At 40.8% G+C, this 16,029-nt stretch overlaps 2 protein-coding genes across 2 annotated transcripts in view; one reads left to right on the top strand and one right to left on the bottom strand.

Moving 5' to 3' along the window:
• LOC109934510 (polypeptide N-acetylgalactosaminyltransferase 17-like) overlaps window positions 1-16,029 on the bottom strand; it is a 316,563-nt gene that overhangs the window by 95,271 nt on the left and 205,263 nt on the right. The window lies entirely within an intron of this gene.
• The window catches only part of galnt17 (polypeptide N-acetylgalactosaminyltransferase 17), a 194,903-nt gene that overhangs the window by 2,384 nt on the left and 176,490 nt on the right, over window positions 1-16,029 (top strand). Inside the window, exons 2-3 of the mRNA XM_048612309.1 lie at window positions 1,828-1,994; window positions 4,966-5,140. Coding sequence (XP_048468266.1) covers window positions 1,828-1,994; window positions 4,966-5,140 — 342 coding nt within the window. The remainder of the gene's footprint in view (window positions 1-1,827; window positions 1,995-4,965; window positions 5,141-16,029) is intronic.

The raw sequence follows: 16,029 nt of genomic DNA, 5'->3' as shown, positions 1-16,029 counted from the left end.
CAAAATGTTCTTTCGAGAACAGCACTGTGAAGTTATTGCAAATGTTGGCATATTATTATGTGAATTTAACTTTAATGTTTATGTCTTTTCTTTCATGTAATTTAAAGCAAGGTGCAAAATTAAACTGTATTAGAGAATGCACTGTCAATGAAAAGTATACAAATATGTTTTTGTGCTTTTGAGATGGAATGGAGAGTGCAGAGCAGCAGGGGATCAAACGCATGATGCGGAGTTTTTCTGGGTGGTCACAATCCCAAAATTGACCATGATTCTGAATCGTGGAACCTGAAAGTGGCCTTGAGGGTTATCAGTCATGATCTGACCAGAGGCGGCGAATTGAGGAGCTAGCTCCAGCATCTCCATCCAGTTAAGGAGATTGAGTTGAAAGGGAAGCAAGAGTCTGAATTGGAGGAGTTGTAGTGATGTTTGGTGGCAGGTCCAAGGAGAGATTAATACTAGTGGTGAGGAGGGACACCGAGAGGTCATCTTCTTCAGATGAATTCAAATTTTGTGTATTACTGTGAGGGGTCTCAGGGCGGACATAACCCCCCCTGGAAGGATCCCTGGGACTTCTCTGTGCGCTTGATAAACCTTGTGGTCCCTGGTGTCGGCATCTAATGCAGCCTTAGATGGCAAGTCAATCTCTGAGCAAGAGGTTGCCTCCAAGGGACTAATTCCATGAAGCGGACTTTATTCCCATCGCAAACCTCCTGAGATGAGAAAGCTTTGGGAAATCACCCCGATGGACTTGCCCTTTTCTTCTTGCCCATCACTGCCTCCAAACCCTTTTTCATGGACCTGTGATCTGATTTAATGCAGGGTAGCTACAGTCACCTTTGATGTACTGTAATATAGATGTTGAATATTATTTAGAATTAAAAATAGTGACAAATCACAAATAGCTCATCCACTCTGGTAGACTGCAGATTTAAATTACAGCCTACCTTTGATGAATATTTTATCAGTGTATGTCTCATGTGGCCTCTTCTCAGCAAAAGGTTCTTTTCATTGAGTTGCCTACTTCCTGTGACTTTGGTCCAGTGGAAAGTACAGTTTGATGTTGCACTATTTTCAGAAATGTTTGATTAAAAAAGAAAACACTGAAGTTATTATTGAAATATGCAATGTGTATGATATACTTATGTCTGCAGCACTTGATTCATTCACCCATGAACCCAGCATTTCTGACACTCAAGTAATAATAGTTTTTCATCAATGACAAAACCTGTGAAACTGGTACTGGAGCTGTCAGTCACTTGGATTCATGATCAGAATTAAATTCAATGCCTGGCCTTATTAAAATTCTCATGGAATATACAGTCACGCATTACCATGAAAGATCTCAAACCTTTGAAACAGTTCATGAGCTGACATTTTGCTTAGCCTGAAAAGCCTCCTTTTCTTATTCCCTCAGTTTGTCCTCCACTGCTAATATTATAAAACTTTGGAAATCATGTAAGTGGGCAAATTGCTGTCTTTAGTCAGTGTTATTTCACATCAATAATCTAATGTATGTAACTGGTCCACAAGAGAATAATTTTCCAAAATATTTTAATGTGACATTTCTGCTTACCTGCGGTACAACACGACTGCTTTCTGCACAGGAACATAAATGTCAGAGTTACTGTACTCTTCATAGCTTAAAAAATGGAAATATTACTGTGTGAGCAATGCTGCAAATTAAAAATCATGAAGATGGTTGTAGCACATGAAATACAAGTTTCTTTGCTTGTTGTATAACATCATATTTATAGACAACTCTATGTGACTGCGCAGCTGACGCTAATGAAGGATCAAACATTCTAATTTCCATATTCTCTTCTTTAGATGCAAAGAATTGAGCTACCCCAAGAACCTGCCGCAGATTTCCCTCATTTTTATCTTTGTGAATGAAGCTTTGTCTGTTATCCTTCGCTCTGTGCACAGTGCAGTGAATCACACACCAGCCCATCTACTCAAAGAGATTATCCTTGTGGATGACAACAGTGATGATGGTACAGTAAGCTTCAAAATGTGTGGTAATAAAACTGCATTCACTATAGCCCTGCCTGATTTTATGCCTGAAACTATGTTTTGAGGGTGTGTTTGAGCATTTGAACAATTTACCATATGTTGCAAAGTACTCTCTTCCTGAGGGATTGGAGCATCACTGTTGTGGAATGCTCTCTCCAATCATCTGTCTCTGCCATATTTTGTGATCAATTTAGGTTGCACATTCACAAAATGTCACTCCCTCCACCACCAATGCTCAGTAGCAGCAGTGTGTGCCATCTACAAGATGCACTGCAGAAATTCGCCAAGACTCCTTAGAGACTATCTTCCAAAACCATGACCACAACCATCTTCAAGAACAAGGGCTACATGCAAAACCAACATCTGCAAGTTCCCCTCCAAGACACTCACCATCCTGACTTTGGAATATGTTGCTGTTCTTTCAGTGTTGCTGGTCAAGATCTTTGGACTCCCTTCCTAAAGACATTCACAAAATCACATCACATTCTCAAGGGAAATTAGGGAGGGCAATAAATTCTGGTCCAATCTATGAAGCTTTCATGTGTTGAATGAATTAAAAAATCCTAAACCCAGCTAGTAGCAATCTCCAGGCTTGGATGGTGCCAATCCCCAGTCTTGGCTGGTGCCAACCCCCAGTCTCAATCAGTGCAATCTCCAGACCTGGCTTGTGGCAATGCCAAATTGTGCCAATCCTCAGTCCTGGTTTGTGCCAATCCCTAGTCTCAGCCAGTGCCAATCCCCAGTCTCAACTGGTATCAATCTCCAGAACTGGCCGGTGCCAATCCCTAGTCTCGGTTGGTACTAATCCTCAGTCTCAGCCAGTGCCAATCCCCAGTCTTGTTTGATGCCAATCCCCAGGCCTGGCCACTACCAATCCCCAGTCTTGACTCGTGCCAATTTCCAGTCTTAGCCAGTGCCAATTTCCAGTCTCAGCCAATGCCAATCTCCAGTCTCATTTGGTGCCAATTCCCAGTCCTGGCCAGTGCCAATTCCAAGTCTCAGTTGGTGCCAATCCCCAGTCCTGGCTGGTGCTAATCCCAAGTCTTGGTTGATGCCAATCCCCAGTCTTGACTGGTGTTAATCCTCAATCTTGTCCAGTGGCAATACCGGCAATACACTCACTGCAGTCACTTAATTCCCCAGTTTCTTCTCCAATCATAGCCTGGAGGCTGGTTTTCTCCCATGTTTGTGAATTGTGAGCCTAGCAGCAGCAAACACAAGTGAGGAACAGGCTGTGATTGGAGGACCATGAGAGAAAGAAGATTGCTGATTGGACGAATCGCTCTTCACATAATCTATCTCTAAAACTTACAGGAGTGAGCTTGCTCTCATTGATCAACGCCTTGGTTGATTATTCTTGGGCATTTTTGGGGCTTTCAGTGTGATTCTGGATTTTGAACAAGGGCAGGGCAGAGGTGAAATGAGAGCTGTGGGATTGTAAAGATGGGTATGGAAAGTTTGAGTTATAAAGATGGCTGGATAGGCTGGGACTTTTTTCACGAGCGTAGGAGGTTGAGAGGCAACCTTACGGAAGTTTCTAAAATAATGAGGGGATAGATAGAATTAGTGGGAGTTGTCACTTTCCTAGGATGGGAGACTTCAAGACAAGGGAGCACATTTTTAAGGTGAGAGGAGAGAGATTTAAAAAAGACATGAGAGACAAATTTTTTACACAGAGGATGATTTATGTGTGGAATGAATGTCCTGAGGAAGTGGTGGATGTGGGTTCAATTACAGTGTTTAAAAGATATTTGGACAAGGACATGAATAGCAAAGGTTTGGAGGGATAGAGGCCAGGAGCAGGCAGGTGGGACTAATTTAGTTTGGGATTATGTTCAGATAGACTGGTTGAACTGAAGCGTCTGTTTCCCTGCCACATGACTCTATGACTATGTGGACGAGGAGTAAGTGATGATAGCATTTTGCAAAGCAATTTCTGAGTGTTAAAGATAGGTGTAGAGAATAGATTCCCTTAACCATACTGCAGGGTAAGTAGAGTGTGCATATTTCTCTATTCAAGTTAAATCTATAGTAATGAAAAAGAAGAAAGAAAGACCATCATGAGTGCATGATGTCAGTAGATCCTTGTTTATTGATTCTTTCCTGTGATGTTCTGCTTCTCTGAGATTGAGAAAGTTGGGGGGAGAATGGCAGTACCAACTTTCTGTGAGGGGCACAACTCACTGACTGCTTTGCTGTTCTTGGTGGATGACTGTCCCATGAGGCTGTGCCTCCTCTCTCTGGCTTTGTCTAAAAGGACAATGAGAGGTTAACTCTTCTCATCATCCCATTCCATCTGGCTGCTTGCTTACAAAGTATACGTTTTGTCTCTTAACATTGAACTGGTGAGGTGGTTAGCATCACGGTTATGTCACTGGACTAGACATTCAGAGGCCTAAGTTAATATTTTGAGGATTTGAGTTCAAATTCTTCCATGTTGGCTGGTAGAATTGTCACTAGGGAAGTCCCATTAATTGTCCTAAAAACCATCTGATCCACAAATGCCATCTTTACCTGTTTTGGTCCACCTGTTACTCCAAACCAACGGCAATGTGTTTGACTTTTAAATGCCCACAGAAATGGCTGAGTGAAAACCACTCAATTCAAGGGAAGTTAGGAATGGCCAACAAGTATTGATCTTGCCAGTGATTTCCATATCCCATGAAAGATTTAAAAAAATTGTGGGTTATGCTGTGCGGAGGTTTGGGAGAGAAACTTCCATATTTCCCAAAATCAGGACTCTGCAGAATGCTTCCACACAGTTAAGAGTCAGGATTCTTGGAGGTTCAGCTGCTGATATGGATTTATGAATTGTGAAGTCTGTGGATGAATAATGTAACATTCTGGTGGAACTATTGTGTAACTGATATTGAGGAAATCCAGGCATTTAAAACAACCTTGGTATGAGTTGCTTTTCATCGACGTGGGCTGTGTTTCCTCTGTTCACTACAGAAGAACTAAAGGCCCCATTGGAAGAATATGTCCACAAGCGTTACCCTGGCCTGGTGAAGGTGGTGAGAAATGAAAAGCGCGAAGGCCTAATCCGAGCCCGAGTGCAGGGATGGAAAGCTGCAACAGCATTGATCACCGGATTCTTTGATGCCCATGTGGAGTTTAGTGCAGGATGGTAAGTAGCTATTTGAATAATCATGAGCATAGAACATAGAATTGTACAGCACAGAAACGGGCCATTTGGCCCATGATGTTGTGCCAAACATGACACCAAATTAAAATAATCCCTTCTGCTTGCCCTTCGTCCATATCTCTCCATTCCTTGTATATTCATGAGCTTATCTAAAAGTCTGTCTATCATATCTGCCTCCACCATCACCCTTAGCAGCGTGTTCCAGATCTGTACCACTCTCTGTGTAAAAAAACTTGCCCCTCACATCTCCTTTAAACTTTCCCTCACTTACCTTAAATGCATGCCCCCTGGTATTAGACATTTCAACTCTGGGAAAAAAATTCTGACCGCCAACCCAATCTACGCATTTCAAATTTTATAAACTTTGATCAAGTTTCCCCTCAGCCTCTGCTGCTCCAGAGAAAATAACCTGAGTTTTTCTAGCCTCCCCTTATAGCTCATACCCTGTAATCCAGGTAGCATCCTGGTCAACCTCTTCTACATCCTCTCCAAAATCTCCACATCCTTCCTGTAATGTGGTGACCAAAACTGAACAAAGTACTCTAAATGTTTCCTTACCAAAGTCTTATAAAGCTGCAACATGACATCCTGACTCCTGTACTCAATTCCCTGACCAATAAAGGCAAGCTTGCCATATGGCTTCTTTATCACCCTATCTACTTGCATGGCAACTTTCAGGGAGTTATGGACTTGAACCCCATGATCACTATGTGCATCAATGCTGTTCAGGGTCTTGCCATGTACTGTATACTTAACATTTGTTCTCCCAAAGCGCAGCCGGATTACATTCCATCTGCCGTTTCTCCGCCCATATCTGCAACTGATCTATATCCCACTGTACCCTTTGACAACCTTCTACACTATCCACAACTCCACCGATCTTTGTATCGTCTGCAAACTTACTAACCCACCCATCTACATTTTCATCTAAGTCATTTATATATAGATCACAAACAGCAGAGGTCCCAGAACGGATCCCTGCGGAACCCCACTAGTCATGGACCTCCAGCCAGAAAAACCACCACTTCCACCATTACCCTCTGCCTTCTATGGGCAGCCAATTCTGAATCCATGCGGCCAAGTCACTGTGGATCTCATGCATCTTAATCTTCTAAATGAGCCTACCATGAGGGACTTTGTCAAAAGCCTTACTAAAATCCATGTAGACATCATCCACTGCTCTACCCTTATCAATCACCTTTATTACCTCCTCAAAAAATTCAATCAAGTTAGTAAGCCATGACCTGCCCTGCACAAAGCCATGCTGACTGTACCTAATTAGGCCATGCTGTTCCAAATGTGCTTAAATCCTATCCCTGAGAATTCTCTCCAATAGCTTCCCAATCCCCGATGTGAGATTCACCGGTCTATCTGGATTATCTGTATTTCTCTTCTTGAACAGAGAAACAATATTCTCTACTCGCTAGTCTTCTGGGACCTCTCCAGTGGCTAATGAGGATACAAAGATCTTGATCAAGGCCCCAGCAATCTCCTCTCTTGTCGCTCTCAATAATCTGAGGTAGATACCATTAGGTCCTGGAGCCTAATCCACATTAAAGGTCTTCAGGAAGTCCAACACCATTTCTTTCTTGATCTCCATACAGATCTGACTATCCTCCATGTCCTTCTCCTGGGTGAATACCGACACAAAGCACTCATTTAGGATCTCACCCACATCCTCTGCCTCCAAGCACATGTTCCCTCCTTTATCCTTGAGTGGTCTTACCTTCTCCCTAGTTATCCTTCTGTTTTTGATGTATGAATAGAATGCCTTATGATTCTCTTTAACCCTACTTGCCAAGGTCATTTCATGACCCCTTATGGCACTCCTAATTCCCTGCTTGAGCAGTACGCATGTTTAATGAAACGGCATCACTCTCTAGTTACATGTAATGGATTTATTTACTTCTATTAAAATCAGTACCTTCCCTCTTCATAAGAGTGTAAACTCAGTTTGGGATGGTGGAATAAGGTACAAGGGTTTCCTATCTTTACCTGCTCGTGCAAAAACTAGGGAGCTGTTTGTTGACAGCAAAGGAGATTGTGACATATTAGCATGTTGCATTATAGATGGTCATAAATCACATTTGCTGGTGTAAAGGGATAAAAACGATTGATTTTGATCTACTTGGAATGAGTTGAGGGAAATTAAAGTTATTCCAAATAGATCAGTTAGAAATGTTTGGCTCTAAGATTGAAGCACAATCTCTGATAGTAATAGATGCCTTCTACAAACCATTGTCCTCCCACCTTGAGTATTATGTCCATTTCTGTGTATTGGGTCACGAAGTAGAATGCCTTGTCATTGAAGAGACTCTGAAGAAGGACACTAAACTGAGATTATTGGACAGTTAGTCCTGGAAAAGTCTCATGCTACAAGGAATGTTTGGGAAATAAATGACAGCTTATAGGCACTGTTACTGAAATACTTAAGATTGTTGAGAGGAATCTGTAAACTGGATCCTAGAAAACTGTTCATGACTAGCACCAGGTCTACGAAAGGGATACGAATCTAATTACAAGTGAGAAAAGGTGAATGTATAATTGAAATCAAACCTCATGCCAGATGTAACAAACATAGGAACTTGTGAAAACAGAATATTACTAACTTTAAAAGACTGCTGGATATATTTTAAGCAAGTATTGATAGGTATCAGAGTGGGTGAAATGAACACTGACCATAGGATCAGTTTAATGGATAGAAATGGTTGTCTATGATGCAGTGTATTCTATTCTTCAAAGGAATTTGGGGCCAGTTGGTGATTCACTTATGTGTGCTGTAGGCTGAGATGATGCAGGACCATGGTAAGTAAAAGTGCTTAAGACTGTTTGTGTATAGACTGTAAGCGCAAGCACAGAATGATTGGCCGAATAGCCCATTTCTTAGTTCTGATTGGTTATAAATCATGAAGAGCTGGAAAAGATTGCCTTAGAAAATCAGAAAGTCCAAGATTTTCTGAAATTGGCAAAAGTGTATTTTTCCATTCTATTTACTGCTCCAGGAACTTTAGTGATTTAGTTGCTGCACCGTTCTTCAGCTGAGAGAAGAAGCAGGAAGATGTATAAAAATTACTTTCCACTTCACCTTGGTTGTTTTGGCGCAGTGATTCAGGGTGAATAAAAACAGGCTCAATAATTATATTCATTCCTTTGCACCTTACTGCCAATTTCTTACATAGTGAGGTAAAGTAAGGAAAAAGTAACATTGTCAAGCATACATTTCATAAACCTCAACCAATATAGCATAGCGTAAGTAAAACAAAGAGCTGTAGATACTAAAAATCTGAAACAAAAGCGGAAATTCCTGGCAAAACTCAGCAGGTCCGCTGTACCCGTGCAGAAAAAGCAGAGTCAACATTTCAAGGGATAACCTTAATCAAGGGTCATTGGATCCAAATTGTGGACTCTAATAACATAATTGGAGATAGTCAGAGAGGAGCTTTTGATAGTTCTCTGTGAGGTGAATTGCCTCCCAGCTAAGGAATTTCACAAGGGGTTTCATAGTGGACCTGACTCCTATGAATGATATAGGTTCTATTTGGAGATTGGAATTAGCTGAGCAGCAGTCAATATTGATCGTAGTGCATTGACTTGGAAAACCAAACCTTATTATACAAAATCAAATAAACAAATCTCCAAGGTTTAAGCAGTGCATTGATGAAGGAAGAAACTACTCTAGAACGTATGCCCTCCAAAATATTTTGTAGGGTATGTGCAACAGATATAAAAGTAGCAAGAGAAGCTATTTGAGAAGCTTCGGTATGCATCCTGTTCTTATGCAAAGCATTAATAAAGATTTTCTGGGAGTAAAGTTGTACGAAACATTCAGCAATTAGTGCAATGTACTTTCTTCAGAAAAGGCAAGTTGTTGTGGCATGATCTCTTCCTGCGATTTTTCACTTTGTTTCATATTGGGTTAACTCAAGTCATTGTGAATAAGAAGACAAAGACTTGTATTGATAGATATTTTCTAATCAGCATGTTCAAAGATTTTTTTTTACACACATTTGAAGCATGTGGGATTGAACACAAGTTCTTCTGGTTCAGAGGCAAGATCACTACCACTGCACCACAAGAACCCCAACAACTTGCATTGATTTGGTGTTGTCTTGTTTGAGAAATGTCTCAAAATACTTAACAACCAATCAGGTATTTTTGAAGTGCAATCTTTATTGTAATATAGCAAATGGAATGGCAATGTACACAAACTAAACTCACACAAACAACACTGTGATAATGGCCAGAAATTCTGTTATTACGATGTTGGTTGAGGGTGTGGCCAGCAAACCAAAGATAAGTTTTTCAGTCCTCCCTCAGAAGAGCACTGGAGGTCAATTTTGATTTTGTCCTAATGCCTTTGGAGAGGGTTTTAAACAGGAAACTTTGTGATACAGAAGCAAGAAGGCCACCAACTAATTCATGACTGATGTTCCAGATAAAAACTTTCAATATTTTACCACCTACTCGTACAAGGTTAATTGTCTGCAGATACTTAAAATTGTTATTTTACATTTCTAAAACAACGCAAGCTGTACTAATTTGTTTGCAATTTAGTTACTCCTTATGATGAATACAACCACTTCGTAGATTTTCAGCTAAACCTCATTTTATGTCCTTCAATATCTGCTGTTCTTTGGAATCGATTGGTTTGCTCGCCTTTCAAGACTATTGAGGACATTGTGAGTGAATTTGTATTAAATTATTAAGTCTCCTTCCCTGCTGTTATTAGACTGCTGAATGGACCTCTTTAACTTCAAATAATGTTGATCTTGCTAATGTGGATCTTGCATTATACACCTCCTTTGCAGTTGTAACCTTGTATGCCTTGCTCTGTCTAAGCACAGTATGATCTACGTGTTCTTGTTTGCTGTGATCTGCCTGCACAGCTCACAAAACAAAGCTTTTCACTGCACTTAGGTACATGTAACAACAATAAATCAAATCAAAAATTTAGTCATTGAACTTCTTGTGTTTGGGAGTTTCTGCTCTGGTGTCTCCACTACGTGAAGATTTTGCATGATAAATACTTCACATCAAAAATAATAATTTTGATGCATCATAATAAAGTGAAGCAAGACAGCAGAAGAAAACCTGGAAAGCTGAGTACTACACCCATCACAGACTGGATTGGATCTTGATTTTGTATGATATTGTAAGGGGGGTAATAGTGAGATAGTAGTTCATTCTTACATCACTTCCTGAGTTTCATTTCCATCAATTCCTTCAATAGGAAATTTTCCCCTTAAAACTCACTTAACACGCGAGAGTTGCAGTGTACCAAAGGTATTTCCATCTGGAAGAGTGTTAATTATTAGGAACAATCTGCCAGGGAGGGCAGCAGAAGCAATTAAACTACATTAGCATCAATCAGAATGCACTTAGATCAAATGTCTGTGTATTTGTACTGGACATTTGAAAGATTATACATATTTAATCTCACCACCACCACCCTTCTCCCCACCGCGCCCACCCCCACCCCCCACACACAAACCACCTCAACCATCCCTTCTCTGAGTGTCCATTGCTTCATTAATTCTTTATCCTGAGAGAACTCCAATATGTTGATGCTTGGTGCTTTCTTAAATCACCAGTATTAACTTTTCCTGAGTTGAGCACTTTTCTATATTTTCTGGTCTCTACCCACAATTGCCGGAAGCTAAGTTATATTTTGGTCACTGTTCACTCGATGATCATCTACTGCATCACATTTCACTTGCTCTACTTTTGATCCCTTCCTTCCTTGTTGGATTGGAGACATATTAATCAAGAAAGTTTTCAGAGGGTCTTTACAGAGGGTCTGTAACCCTCTATTCTGTCTCTTCATGTGTCTAATAAGAACTGTTTGATGCCTTGTTTTAACTGTGTTTCTGTTATTAGAACCTCATCATAATCCCTTCTGGCTATTCGGCTGGCAGCTGATCAATCTTATTAACTACACTCCCAATATTAACGTAGATATAGTTTGATATTTACTTTGCCACTTTTGTTGTTTTCCTCAAACTGCTGCCTGCAACCTTTGGGATTCTTCTCATTTTTACTGTTGTTTACATCTCTCCATCCTCTGCTCACATTGCTCTCCTATTCACTCTTTTCTTGTTCCCCTCTTCTGCAAAATTAATTTTAAACTTCCCTAATGGTACTAACTAATTGAGTTATGGCTTCTAGGTTTGCGCCTCCTGTACAAGTGGAAACATCATTTCCCAACTATCACTCTTCCATTAATTTAAAATACCTCTTTCAGGCTAACGCTACCTTCACTTTTATAAAGTAAAGGACCACAAGCTGCTTAGCCTTTTATAAAAGGATTTTCTCAAGTCTGTTTAATGTTTGTGAAATATTTTTGCATCTTCTCCAATGAATTCATATCCTCTTCATAACATAGAGACCAGAAATGTGTACATTACTCTGAATGTGTCCAAACAAGACATAGTATAAGTCTCAGATTGGGATTGGTTAGTTCAGTTGGCTGGATGGCTGGTTGTGACGCAGAGTAACACCAACAGCACGGGTTCAATTGCCACACTGGCTGAGGTCATCATGAAAGAGAGATAACAAGGTGTAGAGCTGGATGAACACAGCAGGCCAAGTAGCATCTGAGGAGCTGGAAAGCTGATGTTTCGGGTCTGGACCCTTCTTCAGAAATGAAAGAGCCACTCTTTCAACCTCAAGCCTCACCTGAGGCATGGGAATCTTCAGATTAAATTCACCACCAGATGTCTCTCTCTGAGAGACAGAAACTGAAACAAATTCCATGCAGGAATGAACTGTTTAGCTAGACTTTTGAAAAAAGATGGTGAATTGCACTCATTTCTGAGTAGTTTTGAGAAATCAGGAGCAGTTGGATATCTCTATGCTGTTAGAACTCAGGAGCAAGTTCTAGCAGTTTGTACTCAGCTATGTATTGGAGTTAGGGCTCCAGACATATGCTGGGAGCTGTGGAAGCTCAGAAGAAGCTGTGTGTCACTAATAGTTCAGTTCAATGGAGTATGTGTGTTGAAAGTCCACCAATTCTAGTTGCTTGGTGCAACTAAACTGGATTAGAGGTCAGGAAAAAAAAATGAAGGGACAGTTTTATATGGGTGAAGTTAGCCTTTTGTGGAAAAACTAGAGTTGTTCCAGTGATTAAATGCTGTTATATAAGTTTGCATGAACCCAGGGGAGCATGATGCCATGAACTGAAGGTCAACCAGACAAACAGTCATAAAGGCAGTCCATGATAGAATGGCTATTGAGGGAATTCCAAAGCTTCAAAAGAGAAGCAATTAGAAGTTCTGGTAAGTTTAATGAGGTTTAATAGTTTCATGACTGCCTGTTGCTGAAAAAATACTTGATCACATTTGCTACTTGATGAGTTCCGTGTGGTGCTTGACCAGTGTATGTCTATGACCCATATTTACCCTAATTCTTGATGTTAAATTTCCATCATTTCTACTTTTGCACAGTTTAAACCAATTTTTTCAAAAATGTTTGCAATGTTGGTTTAAGCAAGAATTATTTGTAATAAACTTGTTATTATTAGTTGATGAAAGAAATCCGGCTATGTTGATTCTGATACTAAACCAGGTACAATGTAAACTTATATACTTGACCATACCAACAATCTGGTTAAACTTAAAATTTGTTAAGATGAATGGAAAGTTGTGCTGGGAAGAAATTGATGTACTGCTCCAAACTTAATTATTACAACTATCACAGACACCAGTCTTCAGCAAATTTGATTTGCTCAATGTGCAATCAAAATAATGGCTGAAGGCACTGAATACAGCAAAGGCAATTTGCCCTGACAACATGTTACGGTGCTGGAAAGACTAGTGCTGCAGAACTAGTGGTAATGCTAGTCCAGATGTTCCATAAGACTATAAGACCATAAGATATAGGAGCAGAAATTAGGCTGTTCGGCTCATCGAGTCTGCTCTGCCATTCAATCATGGCTGATAAGTTCCTCAACCCCATTCTCCTGCTTTCTCCCTGTAACCCTTGATCCCCTTGATAATCAAGAACCTATCTATCTCAGTCTTCAATGTACTCAATGACCTGGCCTCCAAAGCCTTCTTAGGCAGTGAATTCCATAGATTCAACACTCTCTGGCTGAAGAAGTTTCTCCTTATCTCCGTTCTAAAAGGCCTTCCCTTTACTCTAAGGATGTGCCCTCGGGTCCTAGTCACTCCTACCAATGGAAGCATCTTCCCAACCAGGATTTTGTCCAGGCCATTCAGTATTCTGAAAGTTTCAATTAGATCCCCCCTCATCCTTCTAAACTCCAATGAGTATAGTCCCAGAGTCCTCAAACATTCCTCATATGTTAAGCTCCTCAAATGTTCCTCATATGTTTAGCAAAGTACATCTACACATTGGCTTCTATCCGTCAATGTGGAAAATTACTCATGTATGCCCTGTTTATTAAAAGCATGCAAAGTCCAATCTGGCTAAGAGTTCCCCATCAGTCCAGTCTCAGTCAATTAGCACTATCATGGAGAGATCATTGACATTGTTATTAAATTGACTTACTCAATAATGACCTCCTTATTTTGGATTCCACCAGGACCATTTGGCTCTAGAGTTCATTGTATCCTTAACAAAAACATGGATCCAAATTCAGAAATTCCAGACACCAAGATAGATTTGGCTCAGCGTAACATTAAAGAACCCAGGAAAATTGAAGTTAAAGGAAGTAAGCGAGAAGACTCACCATTGGTCCACATGATATCTAACTTAAAGGAAGATAGTTGTAGTCGGTGGAGGTTGATTATCTCACTCAGGTCATCACAGCAGGAATCCCCAGTGTATGTCCTAACTTCAGCCATCGTCAGCTGTTTCACCAGTGTCCTTCCCTCCATCATAAGAACAGAAATGCTCATAACTGTGCACTGCCCAGTTTCATTTGCAGCTGCTCGCGTAATGAAATAGTCTGTACCAGTGTACACCGACGTGCAACATTCAGGCTTGGCTGAGAAATGATAAATAACATTCATATTACACAAATGTGTACAACATTCAAGAAGATCGACAAAGTCCAAGGCAAAGCAGCCCTCTTGATTGGCATCCCATCCATCAACTTAAACTTTTACTTAGTCATCAGTGGATTAATGTAGCTGCAGTGCTATTAACAAGATACACTGCAGCAACTTTCAAACGCTTGATCCCTACTGGAATGGCAAGGTTGGAAGGTGTATGGGAATGTCAGTGCCTGCAAGATCCCCTCCAAGTCACACAAATCCTGAATCGGAAATGTATCTATGTTCTTCCGCCATTGCTTGATTATAGCCAGAAACCCTCACTAGGAGTTTGCACATTCTCCCAGTGTCTGCGTGGATTTCCTCCAGATGCAAGGGTTTCCTCCCACAATCCAAAGATGTGCAGGTTGGGTGGATTGGCCATGGAAAATCCAGGGTTAGGGAGGGTAGGGAGTGGCTTTGGGTAGGATGCTCTTTGGAGGGGCAATGTGGACTTGATGGGCTGAATGGCCTGCTTCCAAACTGTAGGGATTCTATGATTCCAATACAACACTGTGTACCTTTATCACATGGACACAGCAGTTCAAATTGGTAGCAAACTATCATATTTGCAATAGCACTTACAAATGACAATAAATACTAGCCAGACCAATGACATTTGTATCCATTAAATGAATCAATAATTTTAACAAAACTGAAGCTTTTTTCAGTTGCGATGCAGGCAGCAGAAAGCATGCTAATATCTTGACTGCACATCACCAATAATGCCCATAGAAAATTACTTTCTGGAATCTAAAGCACTTTTGTTTTTGAAGCCATCTCCGGCATTGCTGTGTTTTAAATTCAAAATGCGCATGAAATTCAAATAGTTTACGCTACTAAGCAGAAAGATGGAAAAATTAAATAATGCTAATAGTTCCATCAAAAAAGATCAGGAAAACATTTAGATTTGAGCATGTTTTTAATCTCTATTCAATTATTCAGTGGTTTTAATGACGGGAAGATTAATAAATACTGTAGACAAAAGAAAAATTCTAAGAGCACCAGAGCATTGTGCCTTTTTGAGATACCACTTGTGTATATATTCATAGAATCCCCTACAGTGTAAAAGCAGGCCATTTGGTTCATACTGACCCTCCCCCTACCCCATCCCTGCATATACCACCCTAGACACTATGGGTAATTTAGCAGAGAAAATCCACCCCACCACATATCTTTGGACTGTGGGAGAAAACCAGGGCACCCGGAGGAAACCCACAGATAATGTGCCAACTCCACATAGACAGCTGGCCAAGGCTGGAATCAAACTCAGATCCCTGGTGCTGTGAGGCAGCAGTGCTAACCACTGAACCACCCATTGTCTTTACTATCACAGATCATTCTGTTGCACTTTCGAGCTGGTGCTGAGACTGAAGTTGTCCTTTGGTATTTTTACAGGGATTTGAGATTGCCAACTGCATCCTTCTCCAATTGGTGTTTACAGGAGAAGAATGGCTCTGCTCATTTCCCTGCATATATGCAGTCACTGGAGAATGGGCGGGTCAGATTGCTGACGCCCAGTCTGGGTTCCACCAAGTCCATTCAGCACCTGACCTCATTATAGCCTTGGTTCAAACATGGACAAAAGAGTTGAATTCCAGAGGGGAGGTGAGACTGACAGTCCTTGATATCAAGGCTGAGTGTGGCATCAAGGAGCCCTAGCAAAACTGGAATCAATGGGTATTGAGGGCAAACTTTCCACTGGTTACAGTCATACCTGGAGGGTTGTGGTTGTTGGAGATGAGTCATTTCAGCTCCAGGACATCTCTGCAGGAGTTCCTCAGGACAGTGCCCCCACCCCAACCATCTTCAGCTGCTTCAACAATGACCTTTCCTCATCAGAAGCTCAAAAGTGGTGATGTTCACCAATGACTGCAT

The sequence above is a fragment of the Rhincodon typus genome, chromosome 26, assembly GCF_021869965.1.
Source record: "Rhincodon typus isolate 14 chromosome 26, sRhiTyp1.1, whole genome shotgun sequence".
NCBI classification, from domain to species: domain Eukaryota; kingdom Metazoa; phylum Chordata; class Chondrichthyes; order Orectolobiformes; family Rhincodontidae; genus Rhincodon; species Rhincodon typus.
The sequence above is the reverse complement of the archived record's forward strand: the minus strand, read 5'-3'. Positions and strand labels throughout refer to the sequence as shown.